This window comes from Gastrolobium bilobum, unplaced genomic scaffold (genome assembly GCF_033153095.1).
Source record: "Gastrolobium bilobum isolate Gb01-03AN ecotype WA unplaced genomic scaffold, APGP_CSIRO_Gbil_v1 utg67640, whole genome shotgun sequence".
Classification (NCBI taxonomy): domain Eukaryota; kingdom Viridiplantae; phylum Streptophyta; class Magnoliopsida; order Fabales; family Fabaceae; genus Gastrolobium; species Gastrolobium bilobum.
This window is the reverse complement of record NW_026896989.1, coordinates 89,763-111,970: the sequence shown is the minus strand read 5'-3', so window position 1 is coordinate 111,970 and position 22,208 is coordinate 89,763. Positions and strand designations below refer to the sequence as shown.

The 22,208-nt window shown below is 36.6% G+C and overlaps 1 protein-coding gene across 1 annotated transcript; it reads left to right on the top strand.

Annotated features, from left to right (window-relative positions):
* Positions 1 to 17,151: 17,151 nt before the first annotated feature.
* Positions 17,152 to 22,208, top strand: LOC133303244 (non-specific phospholipase C4-like). Its single transcript, XM_061503124.1, has 5 exons — positions 17,152 to 17,172; positions 17,678 to 18,330; positions 19,534 to 19,943; positions 20,746 to 20,916; positions 21,874 to 22,208. The coding sequence occupies exons 1-5, from the start codon at positions 17,152 to 17,154 to the stop codon at positions 22,206 to 22,208; spliced, it is 1,590 nt and encodes a 529-aa protein (XP_061359108.1).

Sequence of the window (22,208 nt, the reverse complement as noted above, 5' to 3'; positions counted from 1 at the left end):
ACTCATTTAAGGTCCCACTACTTTTCTTTTGTTGTATATTATGAGTAAAAGAGATTTCTATTTTTCTTTTGTTGTATATCCCACTATTTTTTGCATGGATAATTATTAACCCTATTAATGCAGCATAAAAAAACAAAAACATTAAAAAAAAATATTGTAAAATAACAAAATTATTTATATTGTAAAATAAATTCAAAATTTGAAAATAAATTAAATGGAATATTATGTGAACTTGATTTGTGGAAAAAGAGTTCAGCATTTAATATGTATGCAGTGGAAAAAAAATATATAAAAAATTTGAATTTAATATAAAATTATAGATTAAACAATAAAATATATAAAATTAAGAAAATACATTTATAGTCTATAAATATTATTTAAAATTTCAAATTTAAATGAAAAAAAAAGAAATGGCATAATTTAAACTTCACAAAAAATAAATTAAAATTTTAACATAAAATTTTTAAATATACAAGTATAACATTTTAAAAAAATATACATGTATTTTTTAAAAAACCTATTTAACATAAACATTTTAAATATAAATGTATAACCAATTAAAAAAATATACAAAAATCATAAATTAAAATAGAAAAAAGTTATATAAAAATATGTATAATTAATATAAAAAAATTTAAATTTAAATTTTAAGAACTATAAAAATGAAAATTTTAATTTAGTACATAAGAAAGAAATTAAACTTTCATTTTTTATTGCAAGAGTGTAATTAACACAAATACTTGTAAAAATTAATTATTTATATAAAAGGCTGACAGTTAGAGATGAAAAACTGGGCTTGGCCCGGAGGGCCGGCCTGCCGTTATATTTTTATAATTCAATTGAAATTTTATCCTTTTTCTTTTATAATTAAATTACTAAATCTGATTTCAATTTTTGTAAATACAAATTTGTGAAATTCCAAAGACTAACGACATTCATCCTTGCAAAAAGAAATTATTTATATAAAATGCTGACAGTTAGAGGTGCAAACTGGGATCGGCCCGGAGGGCCGGCCCGCCAATATATTTTTATAATTCAATTGAAATTTTATCCTTCTTCTTTTATAATTAAATTACTAAATCTAACTACCAAATTTTTTTTACTAAATCTGATTTCAATTTTTGTAAATATAAATTTGTGAAATTTCAAAGATTAATGACATTAATCCTTGCAAAAAAAATATATTTATTACTATTTTTTAAATGTGATTGCAATAAATAAAAGTCTATCTCAAATAGTGTAGTTGCTTTGACTTTGTTTATATGCATTTGTTGCAATGTAAGCAAAAAATATGACTCATACTGTAAGAACCTGCACCGTTAATTAAGGTATTTAATTAATTAATTATGTGAAAATAGGAAATGATTCCATAATTGACCCTAATAATTATTAAGAGGCTTTAATAATTATGGTAAGTGATTAAGAATGCTGAAAGTCGCTTTTTGGAAGAAAAGTGCAGATACCGGTTCTGCTAGTCGGTATAAATGCATAACGAAAAAGTATCCCGAAAAATTATAATAAGTGCATGATAATTACTAGAATAATATGTAGGACTTGTAAAACGAGTTTCAAGTCCAAATAATGAGAACTGATGCTAGAAACCGGTACTGGCTTTGGAAAAATGTGTAGCTTCAGAATCCAAAGTTTGGGATTAAAATGCTTAGCGTAGAAATTTAAGCTAATACTGCGTGTTTTAATGAGTTTTGGCTATATATACTATGTCTAAGGGCACATTGCCCTAGATACCTAAATTTTGAACGTGGCTTTTCTTGGAGGCTGACCTGAATAGTATTCTTAGGCTTCATTCTCCATTTCTTGATCAAGTAATCACCTTTGATGCTTGTTCTTCCATTTAAACACTTGGTGAGGGTGAGGGTTGGCCTTGAGACTGCATTGTTGGCCTTTTTCTGAGTTAGAGAACCTGTGTGAGGGAGTTTGAACTGCTGAGTTTTGTGTTTGAAGAGTGGGAGTCTCATTCTTGGCATTTTGATCTTCAAAGTGTCACCTTTGTGAAGAAAAACCTACTCTTGATGGTGTCATTTTCGTGCATCATGTTGAATCAGCTTTGAGTGGTTGTTGTGAGCTCTAAGAGCATCTCCCTCCTCTGTTTTTGAGTTGTGGTATGATCACCAACCTTTAACTTGAGTTTTAATGCTTAAAAATGGAAGCTTGATGCATGTTAAGGCTAAAAGATGATAACTTGTGGTGGGGTAATGCTTAACACACCTAGAAATGCATGTTTAAGTGTTTAAAATCGGTAAAAAACCCAACCTTTGAAGGATATCTTCACGAAATGCTGTTGCTGCATTCTGTCGTGAAATATCCGGATATCTGCCTGTGGAATATCCGGATATTGGATATTCGGATATGTGATATCCGGATATGGGGTTTTTGGATATCTGGTTATTGGATATCCGGATATGGGAATCTGTATATCCGGATATTACATATCCGGATATGGACAGTGAGATATTCGGATATTGCATATCCGGATATGGTCCCGTGGAATATCCGGATATTCTGGAATTTCGTAGAACAGTAGCTGTGCTGTGTGTACAGTAGACTATTGGGGGTTTGTGGACCCTAGTTTGATGAAGTTGAACTTCTGTATTTAATGGACTAAGTTAGAATCATGTGATTAAGGGCTTGTGGCTTTGTTGGAAGCCTTAAGACGTAAATCGTTAAAGGAGAACGTAGTCTTTATGTTAATGCTTTTAAGTTATGTATGTTGATACTCTTGCTGGTCCTAAATCAGATTGTGATCTGCTGTGTGTTGGACTTGAGCTGTGAGGACTCTTGGCATTGGATAGTGAGCTTGCAAGGTAAGCTTTCGTGTCCTCGGTTTAGCCATGTTGTGGTTCCACCATGTCCCATGGGGATATGGTATATGCATGCTGTGTTACATGCTTTTGATGTTTTGAAAATGCTGTTGAGCTGTTATATGTTAGTGCCTTGTTGATATGCATGGAGGTGTTCCACCTATACGGTAAGCCTGAGTATGTAGAACATACAATAGGGTGAGACTGTGGGTGAGGTGCAAGCGGTGTTCCTTGTACTACATGTAGGGAATAGACGTATTCCTACATTTCTCTGGCCAGTAGATAGTGATTACACACATGCCATAGATATCTGTTGCACTACATAGTTTTGGAACTGATAATGATATTACTGCTTTTAGAACTTATATTGCACATGTAAGTGAGCTTGGGGTGGAAGATCCTTGAGGACCCCTTGTCTTACTGAGATTTCTTGTTTAGAGATCTCACCCCACGTTTGGGGAATGCTTATTTCAGGGTCAGGTAATGTTGAGACCTCAGGCAGCAGGAGGCCGGAGCCGAGTTAGATTTGTTGTTATTTATGCTGACATGTTGGATTCTGGATTTGTATGCTGTTTATTGCTTATAGCTTCATAGCATGCTTATGGAGATTCATGTCTATCTTGTTGAGACTATGTTTATTTGGTGAGCATGGGGATTGTCCATGACACATAGTATTGTTATGTCTTGATTATGTCTTGAGTCTTTGGAGTTGTAATAATGTATCAGGATATTGTCTGGATTACGAGATGTAATGCCGTGATTTAGATTCACACTATATTTATATATTGAGGTATTTCAGTAGATGTCTTATTGCAGTTTACATACAGGTGATATTTATGAAATTGATTAAGTAATCAAGATGGTAATTGATAATGACGTCATAATTGAAAAGAAAAAGAATATTCCGCATTTTTAATTAAGCACCGCTTAATACGATGTAATGATAACACTACCGGATATATACGAGGTGTTACATTTTATGGTATCAGAGCAACGATTCATGGGAAAAGCCTGTATCTATTGCAATGATTAGGATGTTTGGTTGTGTCTGTTTTGTGTGTTTGCTCCGTCGAGTATTATTATGATAATGCATATGTGACCACATTGCGTGGGCCTGATCAACTCATAATTTGTGTAACTTGTGCAGAGTCATGGTAAGACCCGGGAGAAACCGCGAGACTTCGGAGGATCGGCCCGATCCTGTCCTGGCTACATTGGCTGAGATGCAGGCGGCCCGACAAGCCGACCAGGAGGCCATGAGAATGGAAAACCAGGCCATGCTGGACGCCGTCAGAGAGGCGAACAGGAAGGCCACTGAGGACGTGTTGGAGGCCAACTGTCTGGCGAACATGACAATGTTTAGAGTCATGTTGGAGGAGATGAGGAATGGTCCTGCTGTTGGCCATGTTCCTCCGCCACCACCTCCACCGCCACCACCACCACCTCCACCCAGTCTGCAGGATGACTCTCAGAGTCAGATGGGTGATGGCAGTCACCTTACGGGGGCTATGCAGACCGTCCCTGTTTTTGTTGAGGATCGAGATGAGATCGACCGCTGGCTGAATGCTTTCCGTAAGCATAAGCCACCTGCCTTTGATGGATCCTTTGATCCTGTTGCTGCGGCGCGTTGGCTACAGGCGTTGGACAAGATATTTCGGGTCATGCAGTGCACATATCCGCAGAAGTTGATGTTCGCTACTTACATGCTGGAGGGCGATGCCCATGAGTGGTGGACAAACCTTTCTCATGTCTACGAGATGCAGGGTCATGTGATGACGTGGCCTTTGTTCGAGGATTTCTTCTTGGGTCAGTACTTTCCGTATGACGCTCAGGAGAGGCAGCAGGGAGAGTTTGACAGATTGGTTCAGGGCTCGTTGTCTGTGGACGAGTACCTGGCCAAGTTCAACCAGTTGGTGAAATTTGCAAACTTCAGGATGGCGAGGCCTACTCCTACATTTTTGGCTGCTAAGTTCCGCAGGGGACTTAGTGAGGATATTGCTGGTTACCTAGCTGGTTCTGCTTCTAGAGATTTTGGGACACTGGTTCAGCAGTGTCGTGATATTGAAGATTACTACAGCTCGAGTAAGGCCAAGAAGGCCAAGGTTGCTGAGGCGACGAAGGTTGCAGCTGGTAGTTCCACTTCTTGGCGAGACAGGAAGTTTGGGAACAAGGGCAAGGGTAAACAGATGGCGACTCGGCAGGTGCCGGATCAGTTCAAGAGAACTGCTGCTCAGAGGAGTGCAGTGAGACCTCCTGCTCCCAGGTGTTCGGGATGCGGGAAGACTCATTTTGGGTCGTGCTCTACCGGCCAGTTGATTTGCTTTCAGTGTGGCAAGGAGGGCCATTTCTCCAGAGACTGTCCGTCGACGACGGCGAGGTCTACTGCATTGCAGGCAGTGCCACTTCAGATGGTTCCCTTTCCACCTACTTCGGCACCGGCAGTGCCACCATCTTCTGGGAGAGTTTATACTCTGGATCGTCAGTAGTCGGATCGAGCTCCGAACCTTGTCAGAGGTACTGTTACGATTGGTACATCAGCTGTTGATGTTTTCTTTGACTCTGGGGCTACGCATTCTTTTGTTGCTACCCCGATTGCTGTGGGGCTTGAGTTTCCCATGTCTGTGCTTTCTCCACCGCTGCGGGTGACTACCGCCACCGGAGAAAGATGTGATGCTACCACTGTTCATCATGATGTGGCGTTTCAGTGGGATGGTCGTGAGTTCTCGGTGGATCTGATAGGATTGCCGATGGCCAACTTGGAGGTTATTCTGGGCATGGATTGGCTGTCCAGAAATTGTGTGATGATTGACTGTTGTGCTAAGCGTGTAGTGTTGTCTCCGTTTGATTCCACAACCAGTTCCTCGCCGTACATTTCGTTGCTGCAGGCTAGGAGAGCCTTGAGAGCAGGGGCATTTGGTTATGTCATGTTGGGAGGTTTGGTGAGTGGTACACAGGAGGATATCACTGGCATTCCTGTGGTGAGGGAATTCCTCGAGGTGTTTCCTGAGGAGATTCCTGAGTTTCCGCCACAGAGGGAGATAGAGTTCTCCATAGATCTGTTGCCTGGTGTGGGGCCGATTTCTTTAGCTCCATACCGGATGTCGCCATTGGAGTTGGCAGAGCTGAAGAAGCATATTGAGGATCTTTCGGCGAAAGATTTCATTAGACCGAGTGTATCTCCTTGGGGAACACCGGTTATCTTTGTGAAGAAGAAGGACGGGACAATGCGATTGTGCACCGACTATAGGCAGCTGAACAAGGTGACAATCAAGAACAAGTATCCCCTTCCTCGGATTGATGATCTGTTGGATCAGCTCAGGGGTGCTAGTGTGTATTCCAAGATTGATCTCCGGTCCGGATACCATCAGATTCGGGTGAAGCCGGAGGATGTCCCGAAGACCGCATTTCGCTCGAGATATGGTCATTTTGAGTACTTGGTGATTCTGTTCGGTCTCACCAATGCACCTGTTGTGTTTATGGATTACATGAACCGGATTTTCCAGCTGTACCTGGATCAGTTTGTGATCGTCTTCATTGACGACATTTTGATTTACTCCAAGACGGAGGAGGAGCATGTGGAGCATTTGAGAACTGTTCTGCAAGTGCTGAAGGAGAAGAAGCTGTATGCGAAGCCTTCCAAATGTGAGTTTTGGCTCAAGTCTGTGAAGTTTCTTGGGCATGTTATCTCTGCTGAAGGAGTTGTAGTGGATCCGAACAAGATCGAGGCCGTACTGGATTGGGAGAGACCCAAGACAGTTACGGAAGTGAGGAGCTTCCTGGGTTTGGCAGGTTACTATCGGAGGTTCATCAAGGGATTCTCCACCATGGTTCTGCCATTGACTCGCCTTACTCGGAAGGAGACTCCATTTGTGTGGACTCACGAGTGTGAGGTCTATTTTCAAGAGTTGAAGGAGCGACTGACTACTGCACCTGTGTTGGTCCTTCCTGATCCTGCGCTTGAGATTGAGCTTTACACCGATGCCTCCGGGAAGGGGCTAGGTTGTGTGTTGATGCAGTTGGGCAAAGTGATTGCCTATGCTTCGAGGCAGTTGAAACCTCATGAGGAGAACTACCCTACTCATGACTTGGAGTTGGCTGCTATTGTGTTTGCTTTCAAGATTTGGAGGCATTATCTTTTTGGTTTGAGGTTTGTGGTGTTCAGTGACCACAAGAGTTTGAAGTACCTGTTCGACCAGAAGGAGTTGAACATGAGGCAGATGAGATGGATGGAGTTCATAAAGGACTATGACTTCGAGCTAAGGTATCATCCTGGCAAGGCCAATGTGGTAGCTGATGCTTTGAGTCGGAAATCCAGTAGCTCATCCAGTTTGTTACTTGGTAACTTTGATGTGGTTGAGAAGTTTCGAGACTTGGCAGTGACCGCTCTGTGTGAGAGTGTACTTCTCGAGTTGGAAGCAGCAGATGTTGTGAACGAGTTGTTAGAAAAGATCAAAGAGGCACAAGTTCAGAGAGAATGTATGGATTATGTGAAGAACCAAGACGGTGTGTCTTGGAATGATGATGGATTGCTTTTGTTTCAGCAGAGGATTGTAGTTCCTCAAGGTCCGTTGACAGAAGAGATTAGGGCAGAGGGCCATAAGGGTCAGTTTTCTATCCACCCTGGTGCTACTAAGATGTATCAAGACTTGAAGAAGAACTTCTGGTGGCCGGGCATGAAGAAAGATGTTGCTATCTTTGTGTCCAAGTGTTTGGTTTGCCAGAAGGTGAAAGTTGAACATCAGAGACCGTCTGGTGAACTTCAACCTCTTGAAGTACCACAGTGGAAGTGGGAAGGTATTTCCATGGACTTCGTGGTGGGATTGCCGAAGACTCAGGCGGGTTGTGACTCTATTTGGGTCATCGTGGACAGACTGACGAAGTCTGCCCATTTTCTTCCAGTGAAGGTGAGCTTCACTACAGAGCAGTTGGCCAAGCTTTATGTTCGCGAGATTGTGAGGCTTCACGGGGTGCCCGAGAGTATCATCAGTGATAGGGACTCGAAGTTCACTTCTTGGTTCTGGGAGGCGCTGCAGGAGGCTTTTGGTACGCAGTTGAGATTGAGTACCGCCTATCACCCTCAGACTGATGGACAGACTGAGAGGACCATCCAGACCTTGGAGGACATGTTGCAAGCTTGCACGTTGGAGCAGGGCTCGACATGGGATAGGTACCTTCCGTTGGTTGAGTTTTCTTACAACAACAGCTTTCATGCTAGCCTGGGCATGGCGCCCTACGAAGCACTGTATGGTAGGAGGTGTCAGACTCCTACTTGTTGGTCTGAGGTTGGGGACAAGGAGATTTTTTGCTTGGACTTTGTCCAAGATACCACCTTGCAGATCCAGATGATCCGTGAAAAGTTGAAGCAGGCGCAGAATCGCCAGAAGAGCTACTATGATGTCAAGCATTGTCCGCTGGAGTTCAGTGAGGGTGAGCACGTGTTTGTGAGACTTTCACCTGTCACCGGTGTTGGTTGGGCACTCGGAGTGAGGAAGCTGAGCCCGCGATATATTGGGCCATACCAGATCCTTGGTAGAGTAGGACCTGTTGCCTACCGGCTTGCCTTGCCTCCGAACCTGGCTAACATTCATGACGTTTTTCACGTGTCTCAGCTTCGGAAGTACATAGCAGATCCTTCGCACGTGGTGCAACCGGATGATGTGGAGGTTCGGGAGAACATGAAGACTCCCGTCGGACCACTCAGAATTCTCGATCGTGGCGAGAAGCAGCTGAGGAGCAAGATCATTCTAATGGTCAAGGTGCAGTGGACCGGAAGAACTCCTGAGGAGTGTACTTGGGAGCGTGAGGACGAGCTTCTCCGGCAGTACCCCGAGTTTCGACCAGGTATGTTTCTGATTTTGTGGACAAAATCCTAAAAAGGTGTGGTGAATGTAAGAACCCGCACCGTTAATTAAGGTATTTAATTAATTAATTATGTGAAAATAGGAAATGATTCCATAATTGACCCTAATAATTATTAAGAGGCTTTAATAATTATGGTAAGTGATTAAGAATGCTGAAAGTCGCTTTTCGGAAGAAAAGTGCAGATACCGATTCTGCTAGTCGGTATAAATGCGTACCGAAAAAGTATCCCGGAAAATTATAATAAGTGCATGATAATTACTAGAATAATATGTAGGACTTGTAAAACGAGTTTCAAGTCCAAATAATGAGAACTGGTGCTAGAAACCGATACTGGCTTTGAAAAGCGCGTACCGAAAAGGTGCTCAGAAAAATACTATAAAAATATTTTTATTCTTGGAAAAATGTGTAGCTTCAGAATCCAAAGTTTGGGATTAAAATTCTTAGCGTAGCAATTTAAGCTAATACTGCATGTTTTAATGAGTTTTGGCTATATATACTATGTCTAAGGGCACATTGCCCTAGATACCTAAATTTTGAACGTGACCTTTCTTGGAGGCTGACCTGAATAGTATTCTTAGGCTTCCTTCTCCATTTCTTGATCAAGTAATCACCTTTGATGCTTGTTCTTCCATTTAAACACTTGGTGAGGGTGATGGTTGGCCTTGGGACTGCATTGTTGGCCTTTTTCTGAGTTAGAGAACCTGTGTGAGGGAGTTTGAACTGCTGAGTTTTGTGTTTGAAGAGTGGGAGTCTCATTCTTGGCATTTTGATCTTCAAAGTGTCACCTTTGTGAAGAAAAACCTACTCTTGATGGTGTCATTTTCGTGCATCATATTGAGTCAGCTTTGAGTGGCTGTTGTGAGCTCCAAGAGCATCTCCCTCCTCTGTTTTTGAGTTGTGGTATGATCACAACCTTTAACTTGAGTTTTAATGCTTAAAAATGGAAGCTTGATGCATGTTAAGGCTAAAAGATGATAACTTGTGGTGGGGTGATGTTAACACACCTAGAAATGCATGTTTAAGTGTTTAAAATCGGTAAAAAACCCAACCTTTGAAGGATATCTTCAGGAAATGCAGTTGCTGCATTCTGTCGTGAAATATCCGGATATCTGCCCGTGGAATATCCAGATATTGGATATCCGGATATGATATCCGGATATGGGGTTTTGGGATATCTGGATATTGGATATCCGGATATGGGAATCTGTATATCCGGATATTACATATCCGGATATGGACAGTGAGATATCCGGATAATGCATATCCGGATATAGTCCCTTGGAATATCCGGATATTCTGGGATTTCGTAGAACAGTAGCTGTGTTGTGTGTACAGTAGGCTATTGGGGGGTTTGTGGACCCTAGTTTGATGAAGTTGAACTTCTGTATTTAATGGACTAAGTCAGAATCATGTGATTAAGGGCTTGTGGCTTTGTTGGAAGCCTTAAGACGTAAATCGTTAAAGGAGAACGTAGTCTTTATGTTAATGCTTTTAAGTTATGTATGTTGATACTCTTGCTGGTCTTAAATCAGATTGTGATCTGTTGTGTGTTGGACTTGAGCTGTGAGGACTCTTGGCATTGGATAGTGAGCTTGCAAGGTAAGCTTTCGTGTCCTCGGTTTAGCCATGTTGTGGTTCTACCATGTCCCATGGGGAGATGGTATATGCATGCTGTGTTACATGCTTTTGATGTTTTGGAAATGCTGTTGAGCTGTTATATGTTAGTGCCTTGTTGATATGCATGGAGGTGTTACACCTATACGGTAAGCCTGAGTATGTAGAACATACAATAGGGTGAGACTGTGGGTGAGGTGCAAGCGGTGTTCCTTGTACTACATGTAGGGAATAGACGTATTCCTACATTTCTCTGGCCAGTAGATAGTGATTACACACATGCATAGATATCTGTTGCACTACATAGTTTTGGAACTGATAATGATATTACTGCTTTTAGAACTTATATTGCACATGTAAGTGAGCTTAGGGTGGAAGATCCTTGAGGACCCCTTGTCTTACTGAGATTTCTTGTTTAGAGATCTCACCCCACGTTTGGGGAATACTATTTCAGGGTCAGGTAATGTTGAGACCTCAGGCGGCAGGAGGCCGGAGCTGAGTTAGATTTGCTGTTATTTATGCTGACATGTTGGATGCTGGATTTGTATGCTGTTTATTGCTTATAGCTTCCGAGCATGCTTATGGAGATTCATGTCTATCTTGTTGAGACTGTTTATTTGGTGAGCATGGGGATTGTCTATGACACATAGTATTGTTATGTCTTGATTATGTCTTGAGTCTTTGGAGTTGTAATAATGTATTAGGATATTGTCCGGATTACAAGATGTAATGCCGTGATTTAGATACACACTATATTTATATATTGAGGTATTTCAGTAGATGTCTTATTGCAGTTTACATACAGGCGATATTTTATGAAATTGATTAAGTAATCAAGATGGTAATTGATAATGACGTCATAATTGAAAAGAAAAAGAATATTCCGCATTTTTAATTTAGCACCGCTTAATACGATGTAATGATAACACTACCGGATATATACGGGGTGTTACACATACATGCTTATTTGATTAAGTTGCATTCAAATCACATTCAGACAACATTTTTTTTGGTCCTTAAAAAATTTAATTCAATCTTTTTTTTTGCTGATACTATGAATTTTGGGTGTTAACATATTAGTGTTACTTATTTAATGAGTTTTTGCCTTCTGTATCGTAGGCACACGGAACGAAAATCACACAGGAAATGACATATTAAGTAAATGTTGAACTCATACCTCCAATGATTGCTACGAAATGACACTGAATGAATAGCATTTTCATATTATAGGTAAAAGTTGATCTTTTAAATCCATATTTGCTTGTTGTTATTGTTACCTTGATTTTGTTGTTGAATGTTATAGTTAGCAATGATTTGTATGCAATTTTCTTTTTTTCTCTCTTCCTCATGTTAACATGGTGTATTATAACGTATTATGGTGTATTATGATGTAATTGTATGAAAAATTAATTATTCCTCTGAATAGCAGATTTTTGTTTGTGGTTGATATTTGTAAAGCTTTGTATCAATGTTGTAATTTTTTTCACCTGAAATATAGAACAAAATAACAACACAGTTTTTTGTAAGTATAAGATTTGCAGTGCAATTAACCAACCACGGCGGACGACAAAATTTTTGATCTTTTTTCCACGTGCATTGCACGGGTAATATACTAGTTACTAAAAAAATCTAAATTCAATCAGCCCACATCAACCAAGACCCACGCTAACGTTATATTAGACAAAACATACGCAAACAATAGTAAAGTAAGTAAACCAAGTTAGTGATTTGATTATCAACGGGACTGGTCAGTGGAATGTTCGCCTTTTTCGTTAGTAATTGGACGATGACACTATCTTGATAATCAATGGTATTTTTCCCCCTAATGCGGATGATAGTCAGGATCAATTAGTTTGGAAAAATTCCCATTCAGGGAGTTCCTTGGTCAAGTGTGCTTACTGTGGTCTTTTAAATTTTCCATCTCACCCTCCCAACAATGTTTGGAGGAGAATGTGGAAGTGGAAGGGTCCCCCAGGATTACAACATGTATGTAGTTAATCTTACATGGTAGATTACTCACGAAGAATATTACTGGATGCTGGAATGGGACAAACACTCATTGTTCCTTATGCACTGAGACAGTGGAAACAATGCTACATACCCTTTGAGACTTCAAGCACGCAAAATTGGTGTGGTATAAGCTGATTTGGCCGAGGCGTGCTTATCAATTCTACATTTTGGATTCTAGGAATTGGGTGGAAAGCAATTTTACCTCTATGTGGGGTTCAGGTAATTGGCAAGACATTTTCTTAATAACTTGTTGATTCCTCTGGATTTGGCGAAATAAGTTAATTCATGAAGCCAATTTCAAATTTCCTGATCACCCTGATATCATTATTAGATCTTATGTGACAGAGGTGAATAGCTGTAGAGCTTTGGAATCAAATCCAAGTATGCCCATTAGTCCCTTGCAGATTCATTGGATCCCACCTGCTCCCAATTGGGTTAAACTTAACGTCGATGGTGCAGTTAGTACAACATCCAACTTAGCAGGCTGTGGTGGTATTTCTAGAAAAGATGATGGATCGTGGCTGGGAGGTTTTTTGTACCATATTGGTATTTGTTCTCTGATGATGGCTGAACTTTGGGGAGCTCTAAAAGGTTTAGAAATTGCCTGGAAGATGGGGTTCCGTAAAGTTGAGCTAGAAGGAGACGCTTCAGAAGTTATTACGATGCTTGCTTGTAGAAGCAATGGAGCTTGTCTACCACAGATTGTGGCAAGAGTACAAGCTCTTATTGACCAAGATTGGATAGTGGCTCTAAAGCACATTTAGAGTGACGAGTACTAATAAAATATTATTCATTAAAAGATTAAATTCACACACACCCACACCTATAACACATATTTATTCATAAAAAAAAGTATATTCAAATATATTATATTCAATAAAAAGCATATAAATCAAAAGATATTTAATTAAAATATATTATATTCAAATAAAATTTATATTTTGAAATTGTTGCAATTTATATTTAATATATTTTTTCTACCATTTTTAATTTACTAAATAAAATATTTTATTCATTAAAATAAAAACAATTAACTATTTTTATTTTTATTTTTTTATATATATCAACTACACAAATATTTCATAATCATTTATATCTCTCATGTCTAATAATTAATTTGTCTTGAATTTCATCTTTCGGTTGGAAATATCATATTTTCACATATTTATTAAATTTTAATGTGAACTTTGTTTTAGTCTTATTATTTTGTTCCAACTGATCCTAACCTCCTTCTTGCCATTATATGCTATGATGCACGGACACGGGACACGACATGACACGCCGACACGTTAATTCTAAAAAATGACATATTTCGACACGTTAGGACACGTTTTGATATTAAATTTTATAAAATTATTTACCCTCATTAATAAATTTTATAAAAACTAGATATGACTAAAAGCAGGAGACACAAGAGAAACAGATGCGACTAAAATAGTGAAATTTAACACCTTTTTTTTTTAGTACAGTAAATTTATCACCTTCATATACAAGCTGTTGTGAATGACTCAATGTGAACGAAACGCACAACTCAAGGACGAAGAAGCTGCAACTGCTGCATACAAATTATGACGTTGGGCACTTCTTCGATCGTGTTCGTGCCTTCACGATACCTCTCTTCTCCTTCTATTCATTCTCTCTCTCTAACCACAGGTACATCGTCTTATGAACTTAACTTCTTCTTCTTCTTTTTACCTGCATCAGAACCTTTGTTTTCGCCTTTTCCATTGATTTGGGTAGGTATGCGAAACACCCGTTTCACAGCTGGTGTTTCTTTTAGGTTAAAGCTATGAACTTTTTCAGTCTTGGGGAGTTTTAAATGGAAATGGGAGGTGGGTGTTGCAAGCATTGTGTAATTGTCAGCGATCTTGAATGGTTGTGGCTTTGCAGGGATGATATTTGGGTGCAAGTTTTGTGGAGGAATTGGATTTTATGGCGTCAAGGGTTAAACTAAAGAGGCTCCCATGCAAGTATCAAAAAGTTTGTAAAAAAAAAAAATGTGTCCGAGCGTGTCCTAGCGTTGACCACGTGTCGGAAAAAGTTGACTGCGTGTTAAAAAAACATGTCGGAGAGTTGACCACGTGTCGGAAAATATTGACCACGTGTCGGACGCGTGTCCGAACGTGTCGGAGCGTGTTCGTGTTACGCCATTTCTAAAAAAAATTGCGTGTTCGTGTATGAAAGATTATATGTGTGTAGTTATCATTTACTGTGTCCACCTCTATTGTAATCTCCCTACTACATGAATAATTGTCAACTAGCATGTCTTATACACATGCAATAACATGAACAAACTCCTAAAATTGAAATCCATGATCAACTACTGCTCCTTATAATCACATCATTGCCTCTAAGTCCTACAGGTTTGTTCTTGTAGCACTTGACCCATTTTTTCATTGAACGAACGGTATGAAATAAATTTGATTGATTTTTCGATCAAAATTACTATATGAAATCTTCGGTTTGATCTCCAAATTATACTCTATTAATTTAGTTTTTCATCAATCCAATTGTACCGGCCTCCATATTAGGGCATGTAAAGAAATTATGTAACCATCATTCAATTTCGGTGCTATATGTCTAAATTATAGCATGGAGATTTCGGAAGAAGAGATACTCAACAAAATTATGGTTGAACCAATGTTATGAAAATGGGACTTATCATTGACTAAGTTTGGGTAGTAGATAAGTGCTTCACTGGTCCTGTTGGAAGTGTCACTAGTTGAAAAGCTTGATTTAAATAACATGTAAAAGTATGTAATATATATATATATATATATATATATATATATATATATATATATATATATATATATATAGGAAAGGTTATACTTACAACCTATTTTTTTTACAACCTTTTACAACCATATATCTTAACCGTTGATTTCCGTCAATCAACTGTTAAGATTTTCGTAAATTAAATTTATTAATTAATTATTAAATCACAATAAATGATAACCGTTGGTTGACGGAAATCAACGGTTAAGATATATGGTTGTAAGAGGTTGTAAAGAAAATAGGTTGTAAGTATAGCCTTCCCCTATATATATATAATAATAATAATAGTAATAATAAATATCATAATAATAAATATCACAAGGAATTCAATGACATAGTGGTTGCTGTCATTTAATTCGTCCAATGAGTCGGTTTATTTAACCGACGTGAAATTGTATATTCAGGGTCAGTTGTAATCGTCATGAAATGATACATTCTGAGACGTTTACAAACCATTGCGGATATCCATTGTAGAATTGTTTTATTTAATGACTGTTTATTAGAACGTCGTTGAAATGGTCGTGATATTGTATTATGTGACGGTTTGACCTCAACCGTCGTTGATATTCAATCGCGAAATACACATTTTCTTGTAGTGATAGTGATATGCCACCGCATGCAGTTATTTCCACTATAAACACCCCTAGTTTACAAATCCAACAACCTTAGTTCGATAGAATTAAACAATAATGAATATTGTTATTTAGTAAAAAAAAATTGAACTAAATTGCCACACCATCATCACGTATTAGTAATCACTCTCAATTTCTCCCAAGTAAGCAACTTTTATTTGGAAATCATCTTCTTGAATTAGGAAATGTTGTAACTATCCTAGGATTTTTGAAAGAGATAAAACAAGTCTCTCATCTTAATAGAGGCTTATCATCAAATTAAAACACTACTTAACCTAAGACACTTGGTACTAAAATTCTAATAAATATAGGTAATTTATTATCTTTTATTTATAGTGAAGCTTATTAAGTCTATTTTTTTTTTTTTTTTTGCAGACGTATTAAGTCTATTTTCCCTTGAAAGTTATAGTGCTTTTTTACAGGTGAACTCTATCTCCATTGTTAGATATATAGAAACATTTACTAAATAAAGTAATTTCAACTGAATTAATAATAACTCATGAAGCCAAATAGACTCAATTGGTATCCTCATCGTGATATTCTGGGAAGACTGTAAGCAAATTTATTATTATTATTATCCAATGCTTCTTGCTAAACCACTAATGCATCCAACCAAATCTTTACCAAATTCAAAACCTATAATTATTCAAATATATATTGAGGTCCCTAATTTATATACCTTTCTTGGTTGAACTTATTCATTTATTCTTTCAAAGATTCTTCGGCATCTTGTTTGAGAATTGAGTTTTTACAAAAAAATAAAAAAAATAAAAAATTAAGTTGTCTACTTTCTATAAAATGTTCTAAATATATTTCTTTAATAAAAAAACACTATTATGATAATTAGATCGATTGGACCCGCAGTCCGATCGATTAATACCAACATGTCTGATGTAACTAAAATGGATCAATTATGTAATTTAATCAGGTCCAATTGATATCAAATCGATAAACTGGGTATAAACTGGATTTAATCGATATTCAATCGGTAACAATTTGCTATTTGAACTGATTTTAGAACTTTTAATAAAATATTTAAAGAGTTATAGATCGAGGCATTCAATCTAAGACCAGCTTTAACGACTAAGCGAAATTCACATGCGTGAGATAATTTTTCGATTAATTTATTAGAGAAGGATCCGTTTACAAATTTTTTCAAATTGCACTATGTTCTCCTGGGAGAAGATAGCGTGACTAGTGTTCTTCAGGAAGAAGATAATGTAGTTTGTAAACAAAAAAGTTTATAAATATAACCTGTCCCTAATTCATTTATTACATAATTTTATACAAATTCAATACAAGCGATTGAACTTATAATCCACCAAATAAATTAGTGACTTATAACATAATATCCCAACTGAATCAATAATCGGTCACAATTTGATAATAAAGTAGAATACTATATATCAAATGATGGTAATTCAATTGGCGTATATATGGGAGCTGAACAAATAAAGGTGAGAGTATCTGTTCGATCATCTCTAATATTATATCTTTGGGAAGGATTTAAAATCTTAATCCTGAACTTGTCCCGAACAAAATTGCTTTTCGTGGAAGATATTTGTGGTTTATCTAAATTTTTTTAGAAAAATAGTGTTTCTTTCTTTAAAAAAAGCTCTCTTAATTCAACTAAAAATGAAAGGATAGTTTAAGAATCTAAATCTAAACAACAATAATAAAGCCAAAATCGAGCCCGCCATTATGAGTTTTACATTTTAAAGTTTAAACTTAGTAGGGCTAAAGCTTCTTTAACAAATTATTATAGTAGTTAACTAAACCATGTGCTTGAGAACTCCAACAAAAGTAACATTCCAAGGGAGCAAAAAGAGAATCATAGAAAAACGAAGTGGAGTTAGTTCGTCTTAAAATAACAGTTAGTGGTTTCCAACATCAACATTAACAACTTTCCATCGTTAATATATATATATATCCACTTACTCTCGGTTTCTCTTCTCACCCCAGTTAGTGAAGTACACAACAACAACAAAAGCAAAACAAAAAAACATGTTTCCCATTAAAACGGTCGTCGTTTTGGTTCAAGAGAACCGTTCCTTCGACCACATGCTAGGTTGGATGAAATCCCTCAACCCAGAAATCGATGGGGTCACCGGCTCCGAGTCAAACCCGGTTTGCACATCCGAACCCAACTCGAACCGGGTTCACTTCGGTGACCGGTCTGGCTACGTCGATCCGGACCCGGGCCACATGATCGACGATGTTTATGAGCAAGTTTTCGGAGAACCATGGAGTGAGGCATCGGCGGCGAAGAAGCTGCCGCCGACGATGGAGGGTTTTGCTCAGAACGCCGCGAAGCAAGAGAAGACGGGGGCTACGGCGGAGACGGTCATGAATGGGTTCGAACCGGATTTGGTACCGGTTTACCGAGAGTTGGTTAAAGAGTTTGCGGTTTGTGATCGCTGGTTCGCTTCGGTTCCCGGTCCGACCCAACCGAACCGGCTTTTCGTGCATTCAGCGACGTCGTATGGGATGACCGCACAGGACGCAGAGAAACTTATTGGGGGTTTGCCTCAGAAAACTATATTCGATTCTTTGGATGAAAATGGGTTCAGTTTTGGAATATATTATCAATACCCACCTTCCACTCTTTTTTACAGGTAACTCTACCTTCACTTTTGATTTTTATTTTTATGTTTTTGAAAGATTTTTTGTTTTAAAAAACTATCTAACTAATATAGTTGTTTTTAGTTAAAATGATATCTAAAAACAAATAATGAACAAACATGTCCGTCTCTCTTGAAGTAAGTTATTTGGGTTTTGTTTTTGTAATGTTACATGACACAAGAGATTATTTTCTTACACACTCATGATATATGTGGAGTCCATTAAATAGTAAAGTGAGAAAAAAACAAAAGTGAGACTCAACTTGGACTGTGTGTGTAGGAAAAATAGTTTGTTGTCATGTACAATGACAAACCATTTTCCCAACTTATTTTCATCTATGTATAAAAAAAAACTTATTTTCATTTTTTTTTTGGTAGAAACTTATTTTCATCTTTTAGTACAGAAAAATAATAATGTTATTTACATATAATTTTTTTAAATTTTTCTTAAATAATAAAACAATAACAACAAATTTTAACATATTTTTTGTTTTTTAAAGTAGAAAATATAAAGAGTAGATAGTATATATAAAACAAAATTCATTAAAAAAGTAATTTCGCCATGCATGAAGTATGTGCTCCGTATGACTGAATTTTTTTTAAAAAATATATGAAATAATTTAAGTTTTATTTAATAACGTATTCAACGGTAATTAATTTAAGTGATGATAAACTTATTCTCACTAATCAGATGTTTAAAGTCTGTGAGAATAGAATAAATAATATTGCGAGAATTATTTTTTATACCGGTATACTTGAACCGGATTAATTGATCTTAAGTTCAATGCTTGAATTGAATTAATTGAAATTTTGATGAACTAATTGAAACAAAAAGTTAATACTAGGGAACTAATTGAAAAACAAATTAATACTAGAGAATGAATTTGACTTAAATTTTTTTTTTTTTTTTTTAGATAAAAAGTGTAACTTTATTTTTATATAAATATCATTTATCTCTATAAAATAATATTGTGTTCTATTAACATTTTTTTTTAATTTTCAATAAAAATTTAAAACTAATTATTTCACATAACTAATCTCTTTTCAAATACCCATTAACTCTATCCAAATTAAGTATCATTTATTCTTACAAAATTGAGCCATGGCGGTGAACAAAATTATGATTACCATCTTTAGTATTTATGTCTTCTATTTAAATTTTTTTGACAAATTAATTAATCTATTCACCACTTTCAGGAGTCTTAGGAAACTGAAACACATAGACAACTTTCATCTATTTGATTTAAAGTTCAAGAAGCATTGTGAAGAAGGGAAACTGCCAAATTATGTGGTTGTTGAACAAAGATATTTTGACTTGTTATCACTACCGGGCAATGATGATCATCCATCTCATGATGTTGCAGAAGGACAAAAATTTGTAAAGGAAGTGTATGAAGCACTAAGAGCTAGTCCACAGTGGAATGAAATTTTGTTTGTGATTACATATGACGAGCATGGTGGCTTTTATGATCACGTGCCAACCCCTGTGGATGGAGTGCCTAGTCCAGATGACAATGTAGGTCCTGAACCATTCAAGTTTCAGTTTGACAGGCTTGGTGTTAGGGTTCCAGCTATCATTATTTCTCCGTGGATTGAGCCAGGCACAGGTACGATGAATTAATAATATCCATGATTATATAGTGGGCAACGTCAACTTATATCGGTGTAAAAATAATAAATCTTATATTAAATTTTAATTGTTGATTTCCATACATGATCATAATTTATTGAAAATTGATAATTAATTAATAAGTATCACCAAAAAAATTATAATCGTTAGATGCATGAAAATTAACGGTTAAGATTTGACATAAGACTTATTATTCTTACATCAGTATAAGTTGATCATATCCCATTACACACACATATGTGTGTGTGTGATTAGGGTTTCTCGTTGTAGAAGATAATTTTATCTCTTATATTATATGTAGAGCCCATGTGGGATCATATAAAGAGAAGAGAGATAAAAAGATAATATGGGTTTCACGTACTTTTATATATATAGATATATAGAAGATAATTTTATCTTTTATAACATGAGAAAATTATTCCGATAAATCAGTTCTTTTCCTCACTTTGTATCATAATGTATTCTTCGTATCATTCGATAACATGAGACACAAAAGCACATGACAAATCAAAATTAATATTATTATTTAGTATATATAACAATACTGGTGAAAATACATTTTTTTTTTTGGTTTATATAGTAAGGTGTGCATTCACAATTGGCATGGACAATTAATTCACTTAATTCATGACTCAGATTCGAACCGAGTTGTCAAGTTATTTTTTCACAATCCCTTCAATTGTGAAAAAATTACAAAGTTTTCTGGTGTGTATTTAATAATTATTTATACCATAAACACTAACCCTACTTACTAGAAACTAAATGATGTATACATATAGTGTTGCACGAACCTTGTGAGCCATTCCCAACATCACAGTATGAACATTCATCCATACCAGCAACTGTTAAGAAGATATTCAATCTACCTGAGTTTTTGACAAAGCGTGATGCATGGGCTGGAACACTAGAGGTTCTTTTAACTCGAACCAGCCCACGAAATGATTGTCCAGGTAAAATCTCTTATCTTTTTCTTTCTTCAATGATTGTTATATTATTATGATGGATTTGATTTTCTCATGTTGCATGAGATAATTTGTCTCATGCAATACACACAAAAGTGAATAGGACTCACTTTGAAGAAGAGAGAGAAAGAAAAAAGATTGGTCCTATCCACTGTTTTGTGTGTTGCATAAGACAAATTATCTCATACAACATAAGAAACTCATTTCCCTATTATGATATAAAGGCTAAATCAAACACTTGATTTAAATCAATGACTAAATAGTAAGAAAGTTAGAATTATTATTGTCAATATATATATTTCTATTTTTCAAAACAATGTATAGTAGAGAAATACATAAAAAGTCATCAATGTGACTTCAACAATTTAAACTTTTAGGTTGAATTAGTGTTTAATATAATATTACGGTCTATGTGATCAAGTGGTCATAAGTTCGAACTAACCGTTGTATTTTATTTATAAATAATTAAATATTATAGAGTTTTTTAGCATAGGTGGGCATGTAGTCATGTACATTGTCCATCATTCATGTTCAATGGACTCTTATTTGAGTGAGTGTATTAAAAAAATATAATAATAAACCACTAATGTGATGTTGAGTTAACAACTTAAACTTTTGGATTTTTTTTTATTTTTTTGGTAAACAAACTTTTGGATTTAATTATTGGTTCACAATGTATATATATTATTGGGAATTAAGGATTCGTTTACAAATATTTTTTACAAATTTTTGTAAATTACACTATGTATAAACATAGTATAACCTAGTGTTCTCCCGGGAGAACATCGTGTAGTTTGTAAGAGTTTGTAAACAAAAAGTTTGTAAATATAACCCTCCCCATATATTATTACTAAAAAAAACGATGTAATTGTATACATCACCAAGCAATAATACTTTAGATTGGACAAAACTTTTATTTTGACCACTTCTGTTGTGAATTTCCAGTGAAATTGCCAGACCCGGTTAAACTTCGAGAGGCTCTCGCTGAAGAACAAGTGAAATTGAGTCAATTTCAAGAAGAATTGGTACAAATGGCAGCAACTCTAAATGGGGATCATACTAAGAGTACATACCCCAACAAGTTAACTGAGAAAATGAGTGTTTCGGAGGCAGTTCAATATTGTGAAGATGCATTCCGGACATTTTTGAACGAGTGCGAGAAAGCAAGACAAAGAGGAGTTGACGAATCTGAAGTTATACATTGTGCTAGACCACATAGGGCACCACAATCCAAAAATTTCTTGCACAAGATGTTATGCATATTTTGTGATCGTAATTAA

Bases quoted from the DNA above. Each gene is read 5' to 3' on its own strand.
- LOC133303244 (XM_061503124.1), top strand. From the start codon at position 17,152: ATGGGAGCTGAACAAATAAAG. The intron at 19,944-20,745 runs GTACGATGAATT...GTATACATATAG, and splicing joins GTGGATTGAGCCAGGCACAG to TGTTGCACGAACCTTGTGAG. The intron at 20,917-21,873 runs GTAAAATCTCTT...GTGAATTTCCAG, and splicing joins CCCACGAAATGATTGTCCAG to TGAAATTGCCAGACCCGGTT.